The following is a 20,594-nucleotide window of genomic DNA, read 5'->3' as shown; positions in this document are numbered from 1 at the left end:
ATCTTTGCTAATATTCAAGTTATTGTAATATGAATATTCATTTATTTTAATGTTTTTTCTTTGTTTGAAATGGCTGGCATATAACTTTAATAAATAACAACTGGGTTAGCTTCCATGAAGCGTTTGTGGTTTGTTGTACTGTTTGTTTTAGCCTTTATATTTAGCATGATGCTAATCTTTCACGTACTCAAAATGCAAAATTCTTTCTCCAAGGTATCCATTTACTCACCAATACAACATTCCCATCGCCCAGTATGCTCACACAGAGAAGGCCTCCTCAGGGTACCGTCAGCTAGGCAATGTCGGCTGGCGACCCCCAGGGGGAGGGCCTTCTCTGTGGGAGCGCCAGCCCTGCGGAACCAGCTCCCCCCTGAGCTTCGGAAGGCCCAAAATCTCCAATCCTTTCGCCGCGGCCTCAAAACACTCCTTTTCCACCCGGCTGACCTGGACTGACAGGCATTTTAATTAATTATATTTACAATTTTTAATTTGTTTTTAGTTTTTCATTTTAATTTATTGCACAGATGATTTTAAATTTAATTTTTATCTTAATTTCTGTACTTATTGTATGTTTTGTTGTGAGCCGCCCTGAGATAGGGCGGGATATAAAATCCCATAAATAAATAAATAAATAAATAAATAATAAACATCCGCGGCTTCCCGTTTAGCCAACTTCTCAGCCGAGCCAGATGTCAGCGAACCGGCATGTGTGGCGCTTCGATAGAAGCGACAGTTGAGGCAGGGGAGGGGCGCTCTCATCGCGCGTGGCGGCCGGTGCAGGTGGCAGTTCCGAGCGTCGTTCGCCTTCCTGGACTGGGGAGCAATTGTCGGAAGGCGGGTGGGAGGAGTCGGTGTGCAGCGCAACGCGACGCAGCGCAGCCCAGACACCCGGGTGGCCGTGCAAGGCCCCGAGTCCGCGCCGCAACCCTGCAAAGAACTAGGAACGGAGGCAGAGAGAGAGAGACAGAGAGAGAGAGAGCCGCTTGCCTCGCCTTCCCCAATCCGGGGCGAGCGCAGGGCCGATTTTGTCCAGACTCGCATGGCGAGGGTGGAGGAAGCAGCCTTTCGACCAAACGAGAGCGGGAGATTGGCGCGAAGCGACTGGAGCAAGTGTCTCCCCCTCCATCCGTCGCCCCGAGTCGAGAGGAGACGGCGAGTCATCTGACCTGAAGTGCCCGTAATCTCGCTGCTTCTTTGGGGTACTTTTCAGTGAGTGTTTGAACCGGGAGTCCGGAGAAAGCTTGGGTTGCATTTCATTCGCCCGGGTAGCTTTGGAGACAGCGCTTCGGTCGGACAACGCGTGTGCAGGTTTGCCCTGTCGCTCCTGAAGCCGGAGCAACACGCTCGCTGCCGTTGGGTCTCCCAAGCCCGTTTCAGTAAGCCCTGCCCGCCGCCTTCCCCCCTGTCCACCAACAAATTAGCTCCTAATTGAAAGTCCTCTTCATGCTTGTCAGATGCAAAAGATCCTTGCTTGTTTTCTTCCCGGCAGACTTGTCTTTCCAGGTGGGAGCGTGCGTGTGTATGTGTGTGCGCGTGTTTATGCGCGCGCGCCCGCGTGTGTTTTGTTTGTGTCTTGGATTCGTGGGCGGCGGTGACGTTGTGCCGGTACATCTTCCAACTGTGATGCTTGGCTTACAAGTAGTTCTTGCAACGGTTTGGGATAAGGAAGAAATTGGCGGCCCGCGGAGTAAATATGGGGAAGCAATGGAAAAACCCCGTTTTCCTTTGGGCGATTTGGTCTGCCGGACTGAGCGGAGAACTCAACCTGAGCGTATAAACCCTCCCTTTCCTTCAGCTTCGCCCTGACGAGTCCCGAGCAACTTATCAAATTCAGAATTCACAGGCGAAAGCTGCAAGGAGGCTTTGCAATTACAGGCGGGCATGTTCGAGGAAATCCTTTCGAAGTATCACTTGCATAATACGACTTACTGCTGTTCAGAGCTGTGATAATTTCTGTCCAGAATAGTGTAATTATCTTACTTCTTGGGTGACCCTGCTGGAGATGAGGAATGCAGCCCTGGTAGGAATTTTGCCTTCATCGTTCTTCCTTTTAGTTCATTAGCCAAAGGAATGCCTCCTGACAAGTCCCTGCACTTTTCTTATCAAGATTTTAGAAGTGGCTTGCCATTGTCTTCTTCACAGAGCTGAGAGAGACTGCTGACACTTAGAACTCAGTGTCCTAATTTGTAGCCCTGTGCCTTACTTGTTCATGTTGTTGTTAGTTGCGAAGTCGTGTCCGACCCATCGCGACCCTATGGACAACGTTCCTCCAGGCCTTCCTGTCCTCTACCATCTTCTGGAGTCCATTTAAGCTCACACCTAATTGCTTCAGTGACTCCATCCAGCCACCTCATTCTCTGTCGTCCCCTTCTTCTCTTGCCCTCAATCTTTCCCAGCATTAGGCTCTTCTCCAGTGAATCCTTCCTTCTCATTAGGTGGCCAAAGTATTTGAGTTTTAGCTTCAGGATCTGGCCTTCTAAAGAGCAGTAGGGATTGATCTCCTCTAGGACTGACCGGTTTGATCGCCTTGCAGTCCAACGGACTCGCAGGAGTCTTCTCCAGCACCATAGTTCAAAGGCTACTTGTTCATAGGGGCTTGGAAATTCAATGATGGGTGCTTGGTGACAGGTAAAAGGGTAAGAGTTAGTCCTTCCTTCCAACAAAACCCACAGCAAGAAATTTAAAGTAATAATTGTAATGGCTGCTAGTATGATTTGGGGAACAACTTTTACATTTGAGGGTAGACAAGGATATGGTTCCTTCTCATAATCCATCCCCTCAACTACTGATCAGCTTGGATTAGTTTTTGACTTCCCAATGTAAAAATAATTATTGATGGACAAAGTGGATTGTAGACATAGAATACATGAAGGTATATTCCATATATTTCTGTCTTAAATCACCAAACATATGACTGAATAACAAGAAGTAAAATTAGGAGAACATTCCTCACTTTGGAGCCCTGTTGGAATTTGAACATTTTGGGAGTTGAAATTCCAAACATCTGGAAAGGAGGACTCCCTATTCAGTACAATACAAAATTATATTCATCCAAATGAGAATTTTTCTTTTTGTGGTTGGGCAGTTTTGGACAATAGGCGTAGAGTTGGCTTGGATGTCAGAGTTCCTTAATCCTTGAAAAATCTGCAATATTCTGTAAAATATTCTGCAAAATTCTGTGAAACTTCTGGAACAGGATTTTGCCAACTATAAACAATTGCCAGATAATATTGTGTATACAGATATTTGGTAAAGAATGCTGAGGTTTTGCCATGGCAAATCAGTTGCTTTCTTGCTACTGTGGGTCTGTCTATGTTGAGGTAGGAGAGTTTGTGTAGAGGTTAAGGCATCAGGTTAGAACATGCGAGTGTATGAGTTCTAGTTGCGCCTCGGGCCTTGAGCCAGTCACTTTTCCTCAGCTCTAGGAAGCAGGCAAGAGCAAACCACTTCTGAAAACCTTGCCAGGATAACTGCAGAGATTAGTCCAGGAAGTTGGCAGGAGTTAATAATAACTCAACATGATAGATAGATATAGATAAATAACATATTAGGTTAGGATAGGATAGGATAGGATAGGATAGGATAGGATAGGATAGGATAGGATAGGATAGGATAAGATAGATAGATAATAAAACTGAGAGAGCATGCTTATTAAAAGTTAGATACTTTGCTTCTTCCCATTTATTTATTTATTTATTTATTTATTTATTTTATTACATTTATATACCGCCCTTTCCCGAAGGACTCAGGGCGGTTTACAGGGTAATTAAAAAACCAAGATACAAAAGTTAAAAACAAATTTTAAAAAATTATATTTGTCCCTGCATAAATAAAACCCCCGTTAAATAAAATTAATCCTCAGCCTGGGCCAGAGAGCTCGAAGAGCCAGGTCTTCAGGCCCCGGCGGAATGAACGGAGGTCAGGGGCAGTCCTCAGCTCCACTGGCAGCTGGTTCCAAATGGCAGGCGCCCCCACTGAGGAGGCCCTATCCCTGGGTGTTACCCGCCGGTAATCTCTTACCGGTGGCACCCTGAGAAGACCCTCCCTGTGGGAGCGCACTGGACGAAGGGAACTTGATGCCGGCAGCAGGTGTTCCCTCAGATATCCCGGACCCAAGCCATTTAGGGCTTTATAGGTCATCACCAGCACCTTGAATCTCACCCGGAGGGCAACCGGAAGCCAATGCAGCTCGCAGAGTAGAGGTGTTACATGGGAGTATCGGGAAACCCCCATCACAACTCGCGTGGCCGCATTCTGCACCAGCTGAAGCCTCCGAGTGGTCCTCAAGGGCAGCCCCATGTAGAGAGCGTTGCAGTAGTCTAAACAGGAGGTCACGAGCGCATGAGTGACTCTGCGTAGGGCATCTCGGTCCAGATAGGGCTGCAACTGGCGCACCAGGCGAACCTGGGCAAAAGCCCCCCTGGTCACGGCTCCTATATGGTCTTCAAAATTGAGTCGTGAATCCAGGAGAACGCCCAAGTTGCGAGCCCTATCAACGGGGGGTAACACCTCACCCCCCATCGTTAGAGATGGAATAGTCTGGTTAACCCGAGATGCCGATATGCACAGTCACTCAGTCTTGGCGGGATTGAGACAAAGCCTGTTTCTCCCCATCCAGACCTGGACCGCCTCCAGACATCACGGCGAGGGCATCGCTGGCTATACTGGTTCTGCATGCAGTATGGACCTCTCCTTCCAGTTCTCTGGAGACTCAAAATGAATTTTACATAATGTTGTTCACAATTGCAAGTGAACCGTTGCTCTCATTTGTATTTTTTGAAAAAAACGCCCCCCCCTTTTTTTTACATTTACATCTCTGCTTGCATTTTTCAGAATCCTATTTTTTCAGCTCTTGGGGTTGCTTATATTTTTTTTCTTTTTGTTAAAATGTGTGAACTGTGAAAATTCTCTTCAGCACTACCTCATCATGTTCATCATTCCCAGTCTCCTCAGGAAAGTATTTAATTGCTATATACTACACTTGATCTTACGGTAGCTAAAAGGCTGAGAAGCGATATAAACCATTATGAGCACATTTTCTTGCTATGTGAAAAAAACCCCATACATTTTGCAGTGTGTTTGAGTCATCTGCCTACTTATGTTTCTTTTCTGAGCTGCATAGGGGAAGGTTGATTCCTTCCTCAGCCACAAGTGGTGCTGGGCTTTTTTTATTTTCTGTTGCTGAAGTTTTCTCTGTTGAATTTTAGTGACTAAATGATGAAATATTGACACAATTTCCCATCATATTGAGTTTGTTTCTTACAGAATTATAAAAAAATGTCCTAAAATAAGCTGATAAGATCAAACATCTAATAGAAAAAACAAATCAAATGCTTCATCCTCAGTGTTAAGTAGTGGCATTAATTTTCAAAATGCTTCCCAACCCTGTTCACAGTCTAGGATTTGACTATTGAACAACACAACAGGTGTGTTGTTTTCATTTTCTGGCAAAGTGCAGCTCACTGATTACACAAGCTAAGGGTTCAGAAACAAAGTTTGTTAATAGAGCTGAAAGAAATGCTAGCTAGATTGAAGGAAATATATGCAATCCTGTTTCCCGTTTTGGGGCTATAGAATACGAATTGACACACTTGTTGTATTCTCTGATCTGGAGATACAGCTTGCAAAACTGAATCCATCGCGGCATTTTCATTTGCCTCCTGGTGACACTACTAAACAATTAGCAAATTTTTACTGTATAAGAATAATGCTTTTTTTCACTCAAAAGGAGGCAAAAAGATACTAAGTCATAATAGCTGGAGGTTGCCACCTATATTCAAAATCCAAATAGAGATGCAATTTATTGTTCTTGGATTGCCATTTCATCATAATATTAATCTTTTTTAAATTGCTGACTGTTTTTATATTATTGTTTTATAGTTTTTTATTGTATGTCACCCAGAATCATGTTTTATATAATAAGCAGCCATATAAATAGGATGACTAAGTAAATAGTATGTGTGTAAATATTTAGCACCTGGACATATGTGTTCTGATGTTGGAGAGCAACTGTCCCAGTTGGGAGGAGGGCTCAAGTAGGGAATTAGCCTGGACTCATTACATAAACACAAGAGGGCAATGTCTGACCTCTGAATGTCTTTGAGCCTTATCTAGTCTTTCCCAGGTAAAGCTGCCAACCTGGGGAGAATCCTTTGAAATAGGTATAGAACAATAAAGTAGCTAATTTGATGAACCCTACATGTGTAGGTCTGGTTTGTTTACATATGACAACCCATAACTGTTAAGTTTTTACTGCTGGTTGCTAGGACAGTGAGGATTCTTGAAGGGACACTTTGCTTAGTTTGAAACAATCATTCAAGGCCCATTGACTGTTGAATCTCTTGGTGTTTACCAAATGTGTGACTGAGCAGCTGTTTCAAGGGATTTTTAACATGTCCATAGATGCAGAAATAAAATAAATATCTGAAGCAAAGCAAAGAATGTTGAGAGAGAATACCTTCCTGTTTCAAGCGCAGCCATTACTACTAATTGAATCCATCTTTTAGTCCAGGTTGTGGTGGCCTTGCAAAACAGGCACTTTTCTTACAAGTCTATTGGACAGCAGAATCCTTAAGACACTTGTGTGAAGGGCAAATCTGGAAATGTCCTCCTGCATGTTAATTATTGAAATAGCCCATATATAATTGAGTGGTCATTGTCATTCAGATTCTGTTTTCAGGTGTCTGCATGCATTTCTGATTGAAGGTATCTGCATATCTAGAAAAGGGGCAAAGCATAAACAATTCAAATTGACTTTATTTTTCAAATTAGAATAAATATATAGGGGGAAAAATTAGGTTGTTCAGTTTGCTTATTGTACAGATTACTTTATTCTAATCATGTTTATACTACTGAGTTGATGGTGACACATCAGCTGCGGCTGCATTGGCTCTCAAAGGTGAAAAGTTTTTTAGAGGGATATAAGGAATATAGGCCTCATGGTCAAGAAAGTTTTAATGTGTTTGATGTCACAGGAGGTCCGTGCAATGCTGAAGGTGAAAAACACTGCTTTCAAATCAGGTGATGCGGCAGCACTTAAAATAACAAGGGCTGATTTCAGGCGTGCTGTAAAATCAGCAAAGTGGGCCTATAGTTAGAAAGTGCAGAATTTCTTTCAAGATCCTATGGACCCTGTTGTGTACTGGGTTCGTTGCTTGAGAGACGAGGTGAGTGAGTTAAGTCAGGAACATTCTTTATTTGCTTGCAGGAACCGAACTGGGGAACAGGGCTGCGAATGCAGCTATTTATACCCTGGCCTCTAGGTGGCGGCCAATAGGTTTAAAGCAACCTATTGCCGCCCTAGAAGCAGCCAATGGCATTGGAGATGGGTTGTCTGAGGAGCTGGGAGCCGTTAGCCAACTTCCCTGCTTAAGCCATCTTCCAGCAATCAAACCCACGTGATACACTCAGTAAAACAAAGCCCAATACATTACACCCCTCCCCCCTAGAATGTACACACATTATAGCAACAAAAGAAATAATTACAGCAATTACAGGGGTTACCCAAAATACAACATAGTAGTATGCATGAGTACAGCATTGTTCCAAATATTCGCTAATACAGAGGCTTTCCTGAACTAGCAGCAATTTCAATGACAAACACAACATTACAGTACAATTATTTTAGGATAAAATCCTGTAAGTACACAGGAGGTTTGCGAACCCTTGTAGATCGCCTGGGGGATCCCGGCAACTCCCAGTCTACCAGCTTGCCCGCCGGGCTGGGTAGACCAGGGTCCTTGAGTCCAAGAGAGTGGCTGACTTGAACTTCTCTGGCTGGCCATTCCAGGTCGGCCCACCCGAGTCCACTGTTTGCGCAGAGTTCGCACAGCGGCTCTATTGTTTGGGCTGACTCTCCCCGCTGGGGGACCCATATTGCACTCCTGGGCTTTGCCCCTCTACGACCACCTCCCCGTTGCTCTGACTGCTAGTGTCCTCAGAGCATGTGAATTGTTAGGCCTGGCTGCCGGTATGAGGTCCTTGAATTGGACCTGGAATGAAGTCCTTGCTTTGTGGCCGTTCTGGAAACAGCTTCCTCAGCTGATCAATATGGCGGCGAATGACTCGCCCGCCATCTAGGGTCACATCGTATGAGAGAGGGCCCAAGATTTTAGTGATTTTGCCTGGCAGCCACAAGTTCCCATGCCCATAGTTCTGGGCCCACACCCCTTCACCCACTTACAACCCCCTCGGAGGACTTGGGTGAGAGGCATTCGCTGCCACCCAGTCTGGGTGCAGCCTGTCCAGTTTCGTGATTAGTTGCCTTCCCCAACACAGCTCTGCTGGGCTTTTGCCAGTTGCCATGCACAGCGTGGTATGCTGGCAGAGCAGGAAATCGGCCAGTCCGAGGTGCCAATCTCCAGTCACTATGCGCTTCAGTGACTCCTTTGTAGTGCACAATATTCGTTCAGTTTGCCCATTACTAGATGGATGAAATGGAGCCAATGTCGCGTGCCTAATGAGGTTAAGTCCTCAAGAAGACTTGAAATTCTGCCACTGTGAACTGGGCCCCATTATTGGATACTACAACGTCCGGCAGCCCATGTGTTGCAAAGAGTTTCCTAAGCACCTGGATGGTCCTAGCAGTAGCCATATTCGCGACTGGAATAACTTCCAGCCATTTAGAGTGGCTGTCGACCACTATAAAAAATAGCTGTCCCTGAAAGCGCCCAGCGAAGTCGATATGAATCCTCGACCAGGGAGTGTGTGTCTCCTCCCATCTATGGACAGGAGCATGTGGCATTTCAGGCCTAGACTGCTGACACGTGTAACACACATGCACTTGAACTTCTATGGCTTTATCTAATCCTGGCCACCATAAGCAGCTTCGTGCCAATGCCTTCATCCGGACAATGCCTGGATGACCTTCATGAAGTGAATGCAGTACCCTGTGTTCTATTCCAGCCTACTACCGGCCCTGCAGAAATGTCAGGGACAACCCCTTTTCAATAGTCAATAGGCTGAAAGTAAGCCAACCAAATTTATTTACACAAATGAAACGAAACAGATCCAAAACAGAGCAAAACAAATACTAACCATGACTAAATCAGAAGCTGTTCAAACGGTTGCCTTCAGCAACCAGCACCTCCCACACATTCCCCTTTTAAACACAGTTTCAAGGCGTGGCTTCTCTTTGCCTCCTCCTGAGGTGCCTCATTGCCCTCCTTTGTTCACTCCTGCTTGTCTGCCTCCTCCTTCGAGCGTCCTTGAACAAAGCCAGTTGTGAATCATCTTCGTCCAAGCTTTCAGGCTCACACAGCTGGCTCTGAGGAGGAACAAGATGGGAGGGGCCTGGCTGAGAGCTCTGCGATGCCTCAGAACTTTCCTCTGCAGGCTCTCCAATCCCCTCCTCCTCCTCTTCCTCCTCAGAATTGTCCGATTCAGCTGCCGTACCCACAGGCTGATACTGAATCACAACACTCTGTCCCTTAATGAAGTGGGAACGATGACCCTGCTCCCCCATAGAATACAACCCTTGTGAGCTGAAACTCATGTCTACATGTGAAGTAGCTTTGGAACTCAGGTCCAGGACTGTTTTCCAGCCACCCTGTGTGAATCCTGGATAGCACTCTTAGAATCTTGTCTGCAGCAGTTTCTGCATCTACGTCCCCAGCGTGGAAGGGAAACTCAGGCAAGTCCTGAATAGACAAAATGCTTGATTTGAGGCAGTGGAAGCCTGCTGAGGCCATCTGCATGGCCCATATCTTTGCCGGGTTTGTGATGAACCATCTTAACATCCTAGGGGATAAGATGTGGGGTGTCTGTCTGTCTGTAGTGAATGACCCCAACAGCGGTTTATTGTCTGTGAAGACCGTGAAATCCCTGCCATACAAGTAGTCGTGGAATTTTTTTAACCCAGCTACAATGGCCAATGCCTCTTTATCAATTTGTGCGTAATTATGCTCTGCAGAGGACAGTGTCCTGGAATAATAAGCAATTGGGACTTGAGTCCCATCGCTCTCCAAGTGGCTTAAAACAGCCCCCACCCAGTATGGGGATGCGTCACACGCAAGGCACACAGGCATCGACTCTTTAAACTGGGTGATCATTGAACTGGAGGACAGTAGGGCCTTCAATGCCTTAAAGCTGCTTTCACGTACCTTGGTCCATTTCCAAGCAGTATTTTTATCCAAGAGCCAGTGTAATGGCTCTGACACTGCGGCCTTGTTAGGAAGGAACGCATGGTAAAAATTTAGGAGGCCTAGGAATGCCTGAAGCTTTCCCTTTGTCTTGGGGCTGGGTGCCATCTGAATGGCTTTCAACTTGGACTTGGCAGGGTGGATGCCATCGGCATCGATACGGAAACCCAAGAACTCAGTTGAAGGAACTCCAATACTACACTTGTTTTTCTTAAGTTTAAGGCCCGCTTCACGAAGCTGTTGAAGGACGGCTCTGAGCCTCCTTGCAAGCACCTCAGTGGACTCACCGGCGATGAGCACATCGTCGAAGTAGGAGCAGACCCCCAGAATACCCTTGAATGTACGCTCCATGCTTTGAAAAATGCCAGGGACTACACTAACCCCAAATTGCAGGTGTTTTACTTTAAAAGCCCCTCTGTGGGTTACAATGGTCTGTGCCACGGCTGTGGCCTCATCCACAGCAAGCTGTTGGTAGGCCTGAGCCAAATCTAACTTTGCAAAAACTGTACCCCCTTGCAGTGATGCCAGGATGTGGCTCACTACTGGTACTGGGTAAGCATGCTGTTTGAGTGCACGATTAATTGTGCACTTGTAATCAGCGCTAATTCTGTCCTCTTCATTGGCTTTTAGGGGCATGACGATTGGGATTTCCCATTCACCCTCATCTACGGGCTGTAGTACCCCCTGTTTGACTAGCTTATCCAATTCAGCATCTATCTTGTGTTTAAGAGCAAATGGCACTCAACAAGGTTTAATCCTGACTGGCATTACAGTCGGATCTAGTTTAAATGATATTGGCGGGCCCTTGTACGTCCCTAGACCTGAGTTAAACACATCTGCAAACTCCTTGCATACTGTCGATAGATTCACGACTTGCGTCTGGTTGATACCGGTGACTTGGATGCCTAATGCATCAAACCAATTGAGCCCGATCAGGCTCGTTCGCTGACACCCTACTACGACAATGTCCAGGTGCCCAGAAGACCCCTTAAATTTGATGGCCAATGTGGCCTCGCCCATGACTGCGACTTTGGCATTCTGAAAGCCAATCAGTATAATGTCAGATGGCCTGAGCTTGACCCATCTCTTGCTGCGATTGCAGACAAACTTGAATGTTTCAAGTGATATAATGGACACGGCTGAGCCCATGTCCAGCTCCATCTTCCAAGGGACCCCTTGCAGCTCGACCTGAAGTCGAATTTTCGGCTTAATGGGGCGGCAAGCTCCTGTGCAGCAAATGCTTCTGCAGCTGGAGCAAAACCCTATGCTAAACTGCCTCAGGGCCCCGGTACCTCTCCTGAACAGAATGTCCGCCTGGCAGTTTGATTGCCGGTCCTTCTGGTAACCTCTGCAGATGGACGCGATGTAGCCGGTCTTCCTGCAGGCCTGGCACGTGGTTGTCCGGAACCTACAGTCCATGTGTTGGTGGTGGCCGCCACACCCAGGGTACCTAAGGAAGAGATCTGCCTTGTAAGTCGTCCCTTGTTGCTTGTCGCTGCGACGTTGTTGATCGTCATGCCTTTGGAGTTTGTCAACTTCTGTGTTGTCGGAGTCTTCAGCGTGTTCAGCGTCCTCATGGTGGTCTCTTCATGCTGTGCTGTTTTGGCGGGCCGCATGGCTCTTACAGCCCTGGCGGCGGCTTCGTCCACCATGATCTTCAATGAGTCTGGAAATGACATAGTCTCTTTGGCGAAGAGTTTCTGTTGCAACTCTTAATTCCAGAGGCCACAGACGAGCCGGTCCCGGAGCCTCTCCTCTACGAACTGGCACAGGTGTGCAGCCTGCCTCAACACCGTGATGAATTTGGATGCTGTTTGACCCGGCTGCTGAATCCTCTGTTTGAACGCATGGCACCAAGCGATTTTCGACAGCTTGAGCTGGAAGTGGTCGCCGAGCTGTTTCTTCAAGTCCTTGAATGTTACGGACTCCAATGGCGTCGGTGCGAACAAGTTCTCTGCGATGTTGAATGTGGCTGGGCCGCAAACACACAGGAGCGTAGCAGCCTTTAGGCCATCCTCGGCGATTTGGTTGGCGCAGAGGTAGTTCTCGACCCTGGATAGATATGAAGACCATATTTCCGGGTGAGCTATGTCAAATTCTTCCAGCTTTCTGACCTTTGCTATTTTGGGTTGGTCTTCGCGGCTGGGCTCGTCTTCTTGTCCTGCTCCTTCGTATGCCCTGGGACTGATCCTCAGGGCTCGTGGTCGTTAGCGTGGCTGTGCTAAGACAACCGTAGGGGGGGATTGCTTTCCTGCCAGACATGTTCAGACCTCACCCCTAGTGACTCTCAGCTCTGTTGAAGGAGCAGGATCCCACCCTCGTTGCCAGTGTTGTGTACTGGGTTCGTTGCTTGAGAGAAGAGATGAGGCGAGTGAATTCAGTCAGGGACATTCTTTATTTGCTTGCAGGAACCGAACTGGGGAACAGGGCTGCAAATGCAGCTATTTATACCCTGGCCTCTAGGTGGCAGTCAATAGGTTTAAAGCAACCTATTGCCACCCTAGAAGCAGCCAATGGCGGCGCTGGAGACGGGTTGTCTGAGGAGCTGGGAGCCGTTAGCCAGCTCCCTGCTTAAGCAACCTTCCAGCAGTCAAACCCACGTGATACACTCAGTAAAACAAAGCCCAATACATTACAGACCCAATACATATGTGGCAAGGTATTCTGGTAATTACTAATTATAAAGCAGCTTCCCTGACATGTAAGGTTGACACAGACTCTCTAAACAAGCTAAATATGTTTTGGGGATGGTTTGAGGCCACAAACAATGTACCAGCAAGGAAGGCTGCTCCCCTTCCTGATGAACAGGTGCTCAGGTTTGATACAGCTGCTGTTCGGAAGGTCTTGCGTGTTGTGTAGCCGGTTCTTTGCAGGCATTGAGCGAGATGGAAGGTTCAAACAGCAACAGGCTTTACTGAAGGTCAGAACATAACAGAAGCAACATACGGTTGGCCAATAGGCGGCAACCAATAAGTTTAAAGCAGTGGTTTTCCGCCCAAAGACCTACTTAGCTGGCTGGAGACAACCAGTTTAGGCCGGCCTAGCAAGTGTTACAACATACACGTGAACTAAGCACTTAGCAATTGAACTAAACAATTAGCAAGCAGTACAACATAAGCAACACAGCATATTAAAAAAGCCAGTACATTACACCGCAGAAAGGCAATACTCGGAAAGCTGCAGGTCCTAATAATATCCCTGGGCGAGTACTTAAGAAGTGTACTGATAAGCTGGGCATTGTTCTCACAGACATCTTCAATCTCTTGTTGCATCAGGCTGTGGTTCCATCGTGTTTTAAGACTGCAGTCATTGTACCAGTGCCCCCCAAAACTATAATCACATGCCTTAATGATTACCATCCAGTTGCACTCACTTCCATTATGATGAAGTGTTTTGAGACATTGGTAAAGGACTATACGGTTTCATTCCTTCCCCCTAGATTTGATTCATTACAGTTTGCCTATTGGAAGAACCGCTCTGTAGAAGATGCACTTTCCTGTGTGCTTCATCTTAGCTTGGTGCACCTGGAGGGGAAGAATACTCGTATGCGAAAACTGTTTGTTGACTTTAGTTCAGCATTCAACACAATCATGCCTCAGCATTTGGTGAACAAACTGGGCCTATTAGGTGTTAATATTCCTTTATGTAATTGGATACTTGATTTCCTTATTGATAGGCCCCAGTTTGTGCAAGTTGGGAAAAAAGTTTCCAACTCCATCTCCTTGAATATGGGTTCCCCACAGGGCTGTGTCCTGAGTTCACTGCTGTTCACCTTGCTGACCCACAACTGCTGTGCCAGATCTACTACGAATTATACTGTGAAGTATGCAGATGACACGGCAGTGATGGGTCTTATCTGGGATGACAATGAAGATGCTTATAGGGAAAAGGTGAAGACTGGTTGATTGATGCAAAAGTACCTGGTTCTAAATGTTGATAAAACAAAGGAGATCATTGTAGATTTTAGAAAGAGCTGGCATAGTCATACTCCACTCAGTATCAAGGATGCAGCTGTAGAGGTGGTCAACAGTATTAAGTATCTTGGGGTGCAGATAACTAACAATATGAATTGTTCTCTCCACATGTCATCCTTATTGAAGCATGCAAACCAGTGTCTGCACTTCCTGAGTCGGATGAGACCACATCTCTTTCCTTCTGTCCTGGTCACTTTTTACAGAGGCATGATTGAGGGCATTTTAACAAACTGCATCATTATCTAATTTGGTGGCAGCAGTGCCTATAGAAAGTCCATACAGAGATTGGTAAGGACAGTGAAGAGGATCATAGGAAGCTCACTTCCTGGTATTTAGGATGCTGCCTATAAACATTATGTGCTTAGAGCTCAAAGCATTATTAGAGACCCCACAGACCTACTTTACAGTCTGTTTCTTTTGCTCCCCTCTGGGAGGAGGTTTCAAAGTATTTCTAGGAAGATTACCCGATTTTGTAATAGTTTTTTTTCCCTATGCCATCTATCTGGTAAACTTGCAAGAATAGTTTTTCTCGCCATGCACATGTATGCATAATTTGAACTAGACCGTTGTCTCTCTGTGTCATATAATATATGTGGGTATATACATAATTCTGCATTTTTTATCGTATTTATGTTGTGTATATTGGAGGTGGTAACCCTTTGAGAGCTGTATGCAACAAAATTTCATTTTAATGTATGCTGATTAGTGTACATTCAAAGTGACAATAAAGTTATTATTCTATTCTATTCTATTCTATTCTATTCTATTCTAAATTAAAATATTTATAAATAAAAAGAAGTAATAAAGGAAAGCATTCATTGTTTGAATTCAAATTTATTTTCCTCCTAGAGCTATTTTAAAAGTTGGAGAGAAAAGTATTCCAGTTCCCAATTATAAAAGTAGAGAACTGAAAATTTTGGGAACAGTTTAAAAATTAAAAATGGATAAATTCTGAGCCATAAATATTAGCTTTCAGAATCTACTATAGCAGGAAAGAGAAGTCTGAATGATTATGACCTGTATTACTATCCCTCCTCCTAATTAGCATAATAATAGCATGAAAATGTGTTGAATGGACACGTTTGTACAAATGTAGAACTCAATTCTTTTTATGTAAATGTTGATAATGTTCATTATTAAATAATTGTGCAGGAATGAAAAATCAATATGTGTTTATTTAGAACCTCTATTGTAATGTGGTTAAAAAAAGAAAAAAGTGTACTTGAAGAGATATTAAAAAAACTCAAGATTTTTAAAAATTTCCAACACATTTTTAATTATGTACACCAGACAGTGTCCTTTCCTGCCTGTTTTTTTTTTTTGCATTTGAGTTACCAAGCAACTTGCATACAAATGCTGTTGTTTGGGACTGAGGCTGAAATACATGCCCTGTAAACTGAATATAGCTTTTCAGCAAAATGCTACACCCACACAGAAAAGAAGAGAATAGAAGCTTTGTGAAAGTGGAACAGTAAATGCTGACCAAGGATTTTTCCTTCTGTAATGTTAATTGCCTATTGCTTTGTTCATTGGCACATGACAGCTGAAATTAGACAAGTTCTTATTTTCTAATACTGTAGCCTGGAATCTGGCATGAAGGAATCTGTGAGTTTTGTTAACTTTCTCTTATTTTTTATTTATTAAAAAGTTTACACTGACATTAGGATGCTTATTATTAATTATTGTTGTTTACTATTGTTGCTGTAATTGACGTTTGTTTAACTGGAAAATTCATCTTGCTGGTCCAGAAATTACAGAACAAAAAGCATAATGAAGTTTGTATGCTTCAAGAATAAATAAAATATTTCATGGAAAGAAAGAGGGAGGGAGGGAGGGAAGGAAGGAAGGAAGGAAGGAAGGAAGGAAGGAAGGAAGGAAGGAAGGAAGGAAGGAAGGAAGGAAATACCTGGAATCCTGTTAGTTGAGATGAAACTGAGATACATTTATTTACTGCAAGGTGGAAGAAGTTGCACCTGTTGGTAGACTCCAGATTTCTTCAGCCTACTGAGGATAGCTAGAGTCAAGTTGACAGGAGGAGCTCAAAGCCAGTTACATATGACGAAACACATCTTACCCATCACTAGGCTATGGAAGTATAGGAATCTGATAATGGATAAATTTTATTGAGAAATACATGTTTGATGACCAGTTTGAACAAATATTTGGTATGCAGTATAATTCAGTAAAAAGTGAAGCCTCTGTCAAGTTGAGCTTGACTTACATGGACACATCTGTTCAGTGTTCTTGTCACTATGCATTGCCTTCTTGCAGGACTTTTCCCCCCTGACTTCCTACTGTTGCCCAAAGTGGTTTTTCCATCAAGTGCTAGCTAGGCTATTCCTTTGTAGCTTTTTGGATTGGTTAAAGTGCCGGGTGGTGTCACTGCTGATTCAATAGTTATAGAGAGTACTGTATAACAGAAAAATGTTTCCGTTCTAAGTTATTAGCTGAAGGAAAAGACTAAAGATAAGTTAGGTTGGCATAAGGAAAAAATAGATAATGGATGTTGATTAATAGATGTTTCTACTCAGAAAACAAAACTATATATAAAACTATATAAAACTTTATAAATAAAACTTTATACCTCTATACTCGAGTGTTTCTCTGGTATTATTTTCTGATGGAAATAATTTCAGTATACATGCTGGTTTTTTCCCTAAATCAAAATTTTGGAACAATAAGTACTTTTTTGTGTGTGTGTGCAACAGTCACAAATGTGTAAATGGTAGTAGGTTTTTTTTTTCTCTTAAAAGTTTGCTGTGGGCTTCAAATTATACACTTCCCAACAGTTGTAATATATCCAAATATTCTTTTAGGAATCAAGAGACTTTTAAAAATGGAATAACAATGCTAATTTTGATTAATAAATGGAAATCAACTTGTATTGCAAAAAGCAGGGAAGGCAGCTTGACTGTTCAATTAGATCCATTTATGTTCATTTATGATATAAGTCTGTAATACAACACAACATGAAAGAGACCATTGTGGATCAAGCATCATTTTTCTTTTTCTTTTTTTCAAATGAAAGCTGGGAATGCAATTTTTGAATCCTAATTGAGTCCCATCATACCATATTTATTGCCATCTTCTTTCTCCAGTTGTTTGTCCAAAGGGCTTGACTTGGACAGTTTCTCTAAAAAGGGTGACATATAGAGATTGTAAATATTTGCCTCTCTGTATTCTTCATTTCCCTTATTAATCATGTTCACGTTCTTATCACTTCAGGAAACATTTAAATGATGACGGCTATTCTGGAACGGATCAGCACCTTGTCCATCAGTGGACAACAACTCCGTCGACTTCCTCAGCTCCTAGAAGAAGGCTTTCCCAAGATGGCTTGCACAGTTAAAGAATCTGATGTGCCCCAACTTTTCAGGGAGCCTTATATCCAAGCTGGCTATCGCCCCATAGGTCAAGATTGGCGCTATTATTTCCTCAGCCTCTTCCAAAAACATAATGAGGTTGTTAATGTCTGGACTCACCTTCTGGCTGCTTTGGCAGTGCTGCTGAGATTTAATGTATTTGCTGAAGCAGAGGGCTTGTCTCTGGAGATCCGCTCCTTACCTCTCTTCATCTTTGTCCTTTCCTCTGTTACATATCTGACATGCAGCCTCTTAGCTCATCTCTTGCAGTCCAAGTCAGAGATATCACACTATACTTTCTATTTTGTGGATTATGTTGGCGTCAGCATCTACCAATATGGAAGTGCCCTGGCCCATTTCTACTACAGCTCTGACCAAGCCTGGTATGACAAATTTTGGCTTTTCTTCTTGCCAGCAGCTGCTTTCTGCGGGTGGCTGTCATGTGCTGGCTGTTGCTATGCCAAGTACCGCTACCGGCGCCCGTACCCCATCATGAGGAAAGTATGTCAAGTGATCCCAGCGGGGTTGGCATTCATCTTGGACATCAGTCCCGTGGCCCACCGTGTTATTATGTGCCACCTTGAAGGCTGTGAGGAGTTGGCTGCTTGGTACCACACCTTCCAAATACTTTTCTTCCTAGTCAGTGCTTATTTCTTCTCTTGTCCTGTTCCCGAAAAATATTTCCCTGGGTCCTGTGATATTGTTGGTCATGCCCACCAAATTTTTCACACATTCCTTGCCATTTGCACGCTCTCACAATTGGAAGCCATCTTCTTGGACTACAAGAACAGGCAAGATATCTTATTCAATCGACATGGATCTCTTTCCATCATCCTGTCTTGTGGCTCTTTTTTTGGCTTAGTTGCTTGCAGTGCTGTCACTGCACTCCTATTGCAGCGCAAAGTCAAGGAGGAACTGGCCATAAAGGCGTCCTGAGAGACTGACATAGAAACAGGGTTCAGCCCTGATGTGCTTGAAGAAAACTAGGAAGAGGGAAGTTTACTCAAGTACTGTATATAAGTAAATTAACCGAGTAGTTTATTAAACTATAATCAAGGAATTGATTATAGGCGGGCACTAATTTATTATATCTGCCTTATGTCCTAAACATTGTTACTAACTGTACCTATTGCTGGGCAAAGGGCATTTAGAATACTTAATTGAAAAGTTATAAAGGCAGATTTTTCTAAATGGTCTTACTCTTACTTATTTCTAGAAATTTGTATTATGTGAAAGAGGATACTATGACTAACTAGAAGAGTAGGCTATTGCCATTGACTTGCACATTTGTAAAGCTCTTATTAGGAAATTGGAACTGTCTGGGTTATATTACTTCAGAATATAAATGGGAATGGGGTCACATAAGAGAGAAAAAGATTCCTTCACACATTGGGTCAAAGTCCTTAGGTTACTAGTTTGTATGTAGAGATTTTTTTCATGTTAAACCATAAGACTCATTACTTGCAATCTGAAATGGTACAGAGTAGTCATATGTTTATGATTTCAGAGATGGTTAGAGCAAAGATTATGGAGAAGGTTGACATAATGTTGATAAGTCTCGTTCAGTTGGTTTCATTTTATCTGTGGCCTTGATACCACTGGTATCTATACAGCTCAAGTAGTGCTGTGTGTCCCCAAGTTATAAGCTTCAGAAATAGTATGGTGGTAGAATAGCACTCATAATTTGATAGCTGTCACCTGTTTATCATTCAAGCCCAAGTTAGCTGAAGCAAATAAGGGTAGGATTATCAAAGGCAGCAGAAGTTAATAGCCCTACCATTCCCTTTGTATACATGGAAAGGATTTTGCAGTGCAAACAGTTGCTCTCCTTTGGATAACTATCTCTCCACTGAGGTTAGTAGTGATCAAGCAGAACAGGAGATGCTTGCTGCCTTTCATGTGGTGTTTTGTGCTTTCTCAGTGAATCTACAGCATATTTCCAGAAGAGCTGAAGCCTCCTCAGATCTTAGTGCTTTAGTTTTCTTCAAGTAAGTGGTGCTGTAAAGTCATCTACAAATTTAGATAATCCCTTTCAATGCTGGGTATCTGCCCTGCTCTGTGCCCTGCCCAGTTCCTGACATTCCCCACACAATCACACACACACACACACACACACACACACACACACACACACAGAGAGAGAGAGAGAGAGAGAGAGAGACCACATTCCAGATTATTTGTATCTCTCCTATTCTAAGGTATTTCAGATAGGACTGCAGCTTCCCTCTGTGCATCCTGAAGAATTTTGGGATATCAAAAACAGGAAGAGTATAACTATCAATGGAATAAAATAAAACAGGAAAATCAATTAAGATTTCTCCTGAAAGAAATTAAAAGCCACCGTTTGGTCTGCTGCTATTTTCAAGGCTTAGAGTGCCCCTCAAACACACTATTTTACCATTTTAACACTGATTAGCAACTATGTCTATAAATATAGTGTTTTTCATGTTTGTTGTCCATAAAGACTATGTTCTTCCTAATTCATTTCTGCATGCCTTCACTCATACTTTTGGCAAAATGTTAGTTTTCCCGGTCCCTTTTTGATTTTAGATATCATCATGTCACTGAAACAAATCCATTTGGGACTTGTACAACCTGAATGCTATTCTGACAACCAAGACAAGGGTACAGTATTTCTTCCCTGTTTGAGCACCAAGTTAAATAATTAGAGAAGGATCGGTTTTATTGTAAAAAAGTATTACATGGATAAGTACCATGCCATTGTACCAACAACACATTTTCCTAACCACAGTTTTATTTGTCTTTTCATCAGTAGGAGTCCAGTTGGGTTTTGCTTTGAATCTTGTGTGACTTTTAACTTCTGAACTTCTGTGTTTTTTTCTTCCAAACACAAACACCATACCCAAACAGAAACTGCAGCTGTAGAATGTTTTATTAATGTTTCTTGTGAAATGTTATTTGCACTTAGCACACTAGCATATAATTGAAAGATGTGTGCCAAACTTGGTTTTTGATGTTGCTGGGAAGTGGGAATCATTTTGCATTAGTGGACATTCATAACAACGGATAACCCCATTTGCAGTCTGACAATGGTACACTCCGAATTCTAATTACAGTTTCCCATCTTACTCTCCTTAATATGCAGTATATCAGTTGTA

General features: G+C 43.5%; 2 protein-coding genes and 1 long non-coding RNA gene across 5 annotated transcripts in view; 2 read left to right on the top strand and 1 right to left on the bottom strand.

Annotated features, from left to right (window-relative positions):
- LOC310632646 overlaps window positions 1–20,594 on the bottom strand; it is a 1,302,393-nt gene that overhangs the window by 451,836 nt on the left and 829,963 nt on the right. The gene's annotated exons all lie outside the window — the stretch shown is intronic.
- On the top strand, window positions 977–19,498 carry PAQR8 (progestin and adipoQ receptor family member 8). 2 transcript variants are annotated; one of them, XM_083357888.1, is made up of 2 exons: window positions 977–1,209; window positions 17,339–19,498. In XM_083357888.1, exon 2 carries the CDS (start codon window positions 17,350–17,352, stop codon window positions 18,409–18,411), a length of 1,062 nt encoding a protein of 353 aa, XP_083214014.1. In that variant the 5' UTR covers window positions 977–1,209; window positions 17,339–17,349; the 3' UTR covers window positions 18,412–19,498. The 2 variants fall into 2 exon arrangements, with proteins under 2 accessions (XP_083214014.1, XP_083214015.1); XM_083357889.1 differs by having other exon boundaries at window positions 987–1,199.
- EFHC1 (EF-hand domain containing 1) overlaps window positions 1,030–20,594 on the top strand; it is a 43,123-nt gene continuing 23,558 nt past the window's right edge. Inside the window, exon 1 of one of the 2 annotated variants that reach the window (XM_083357858.1) lies at window positions 1,030–1,209. The gene's annotated coding sequence lies outside the window, so the exon portion shown is untranslated. The remainder of the gene's footprint in view (window positions 1,210–20,594) is intronic. The other variant, XM_083357857.1, reaches the window with a different exon arrangement.

This window comes from Vipera ursinii (genome assembly GCF_947247035.1).
Source record: "Vipera ursinii genome assembly, chromosome: 1".
NCBI lineage: Eukaryota > Metazoa > Chordata > Lepidosauria > Squamata > Viperidae > Vipera > Vipera ursinii.
This window is presented reverse-complemented; position numbering and strand designations above follow the sequence as displayed.

Bases quoted from the DNA above. Each gene is read 5' to 3' on its own strand.
- PAQR8 (XM_083357888.1), top strand. From the start codon at position 17,350: ATGATGACGGCTATTCTGGAACGGATCAGCACCTTGTCCATCAGTGGA.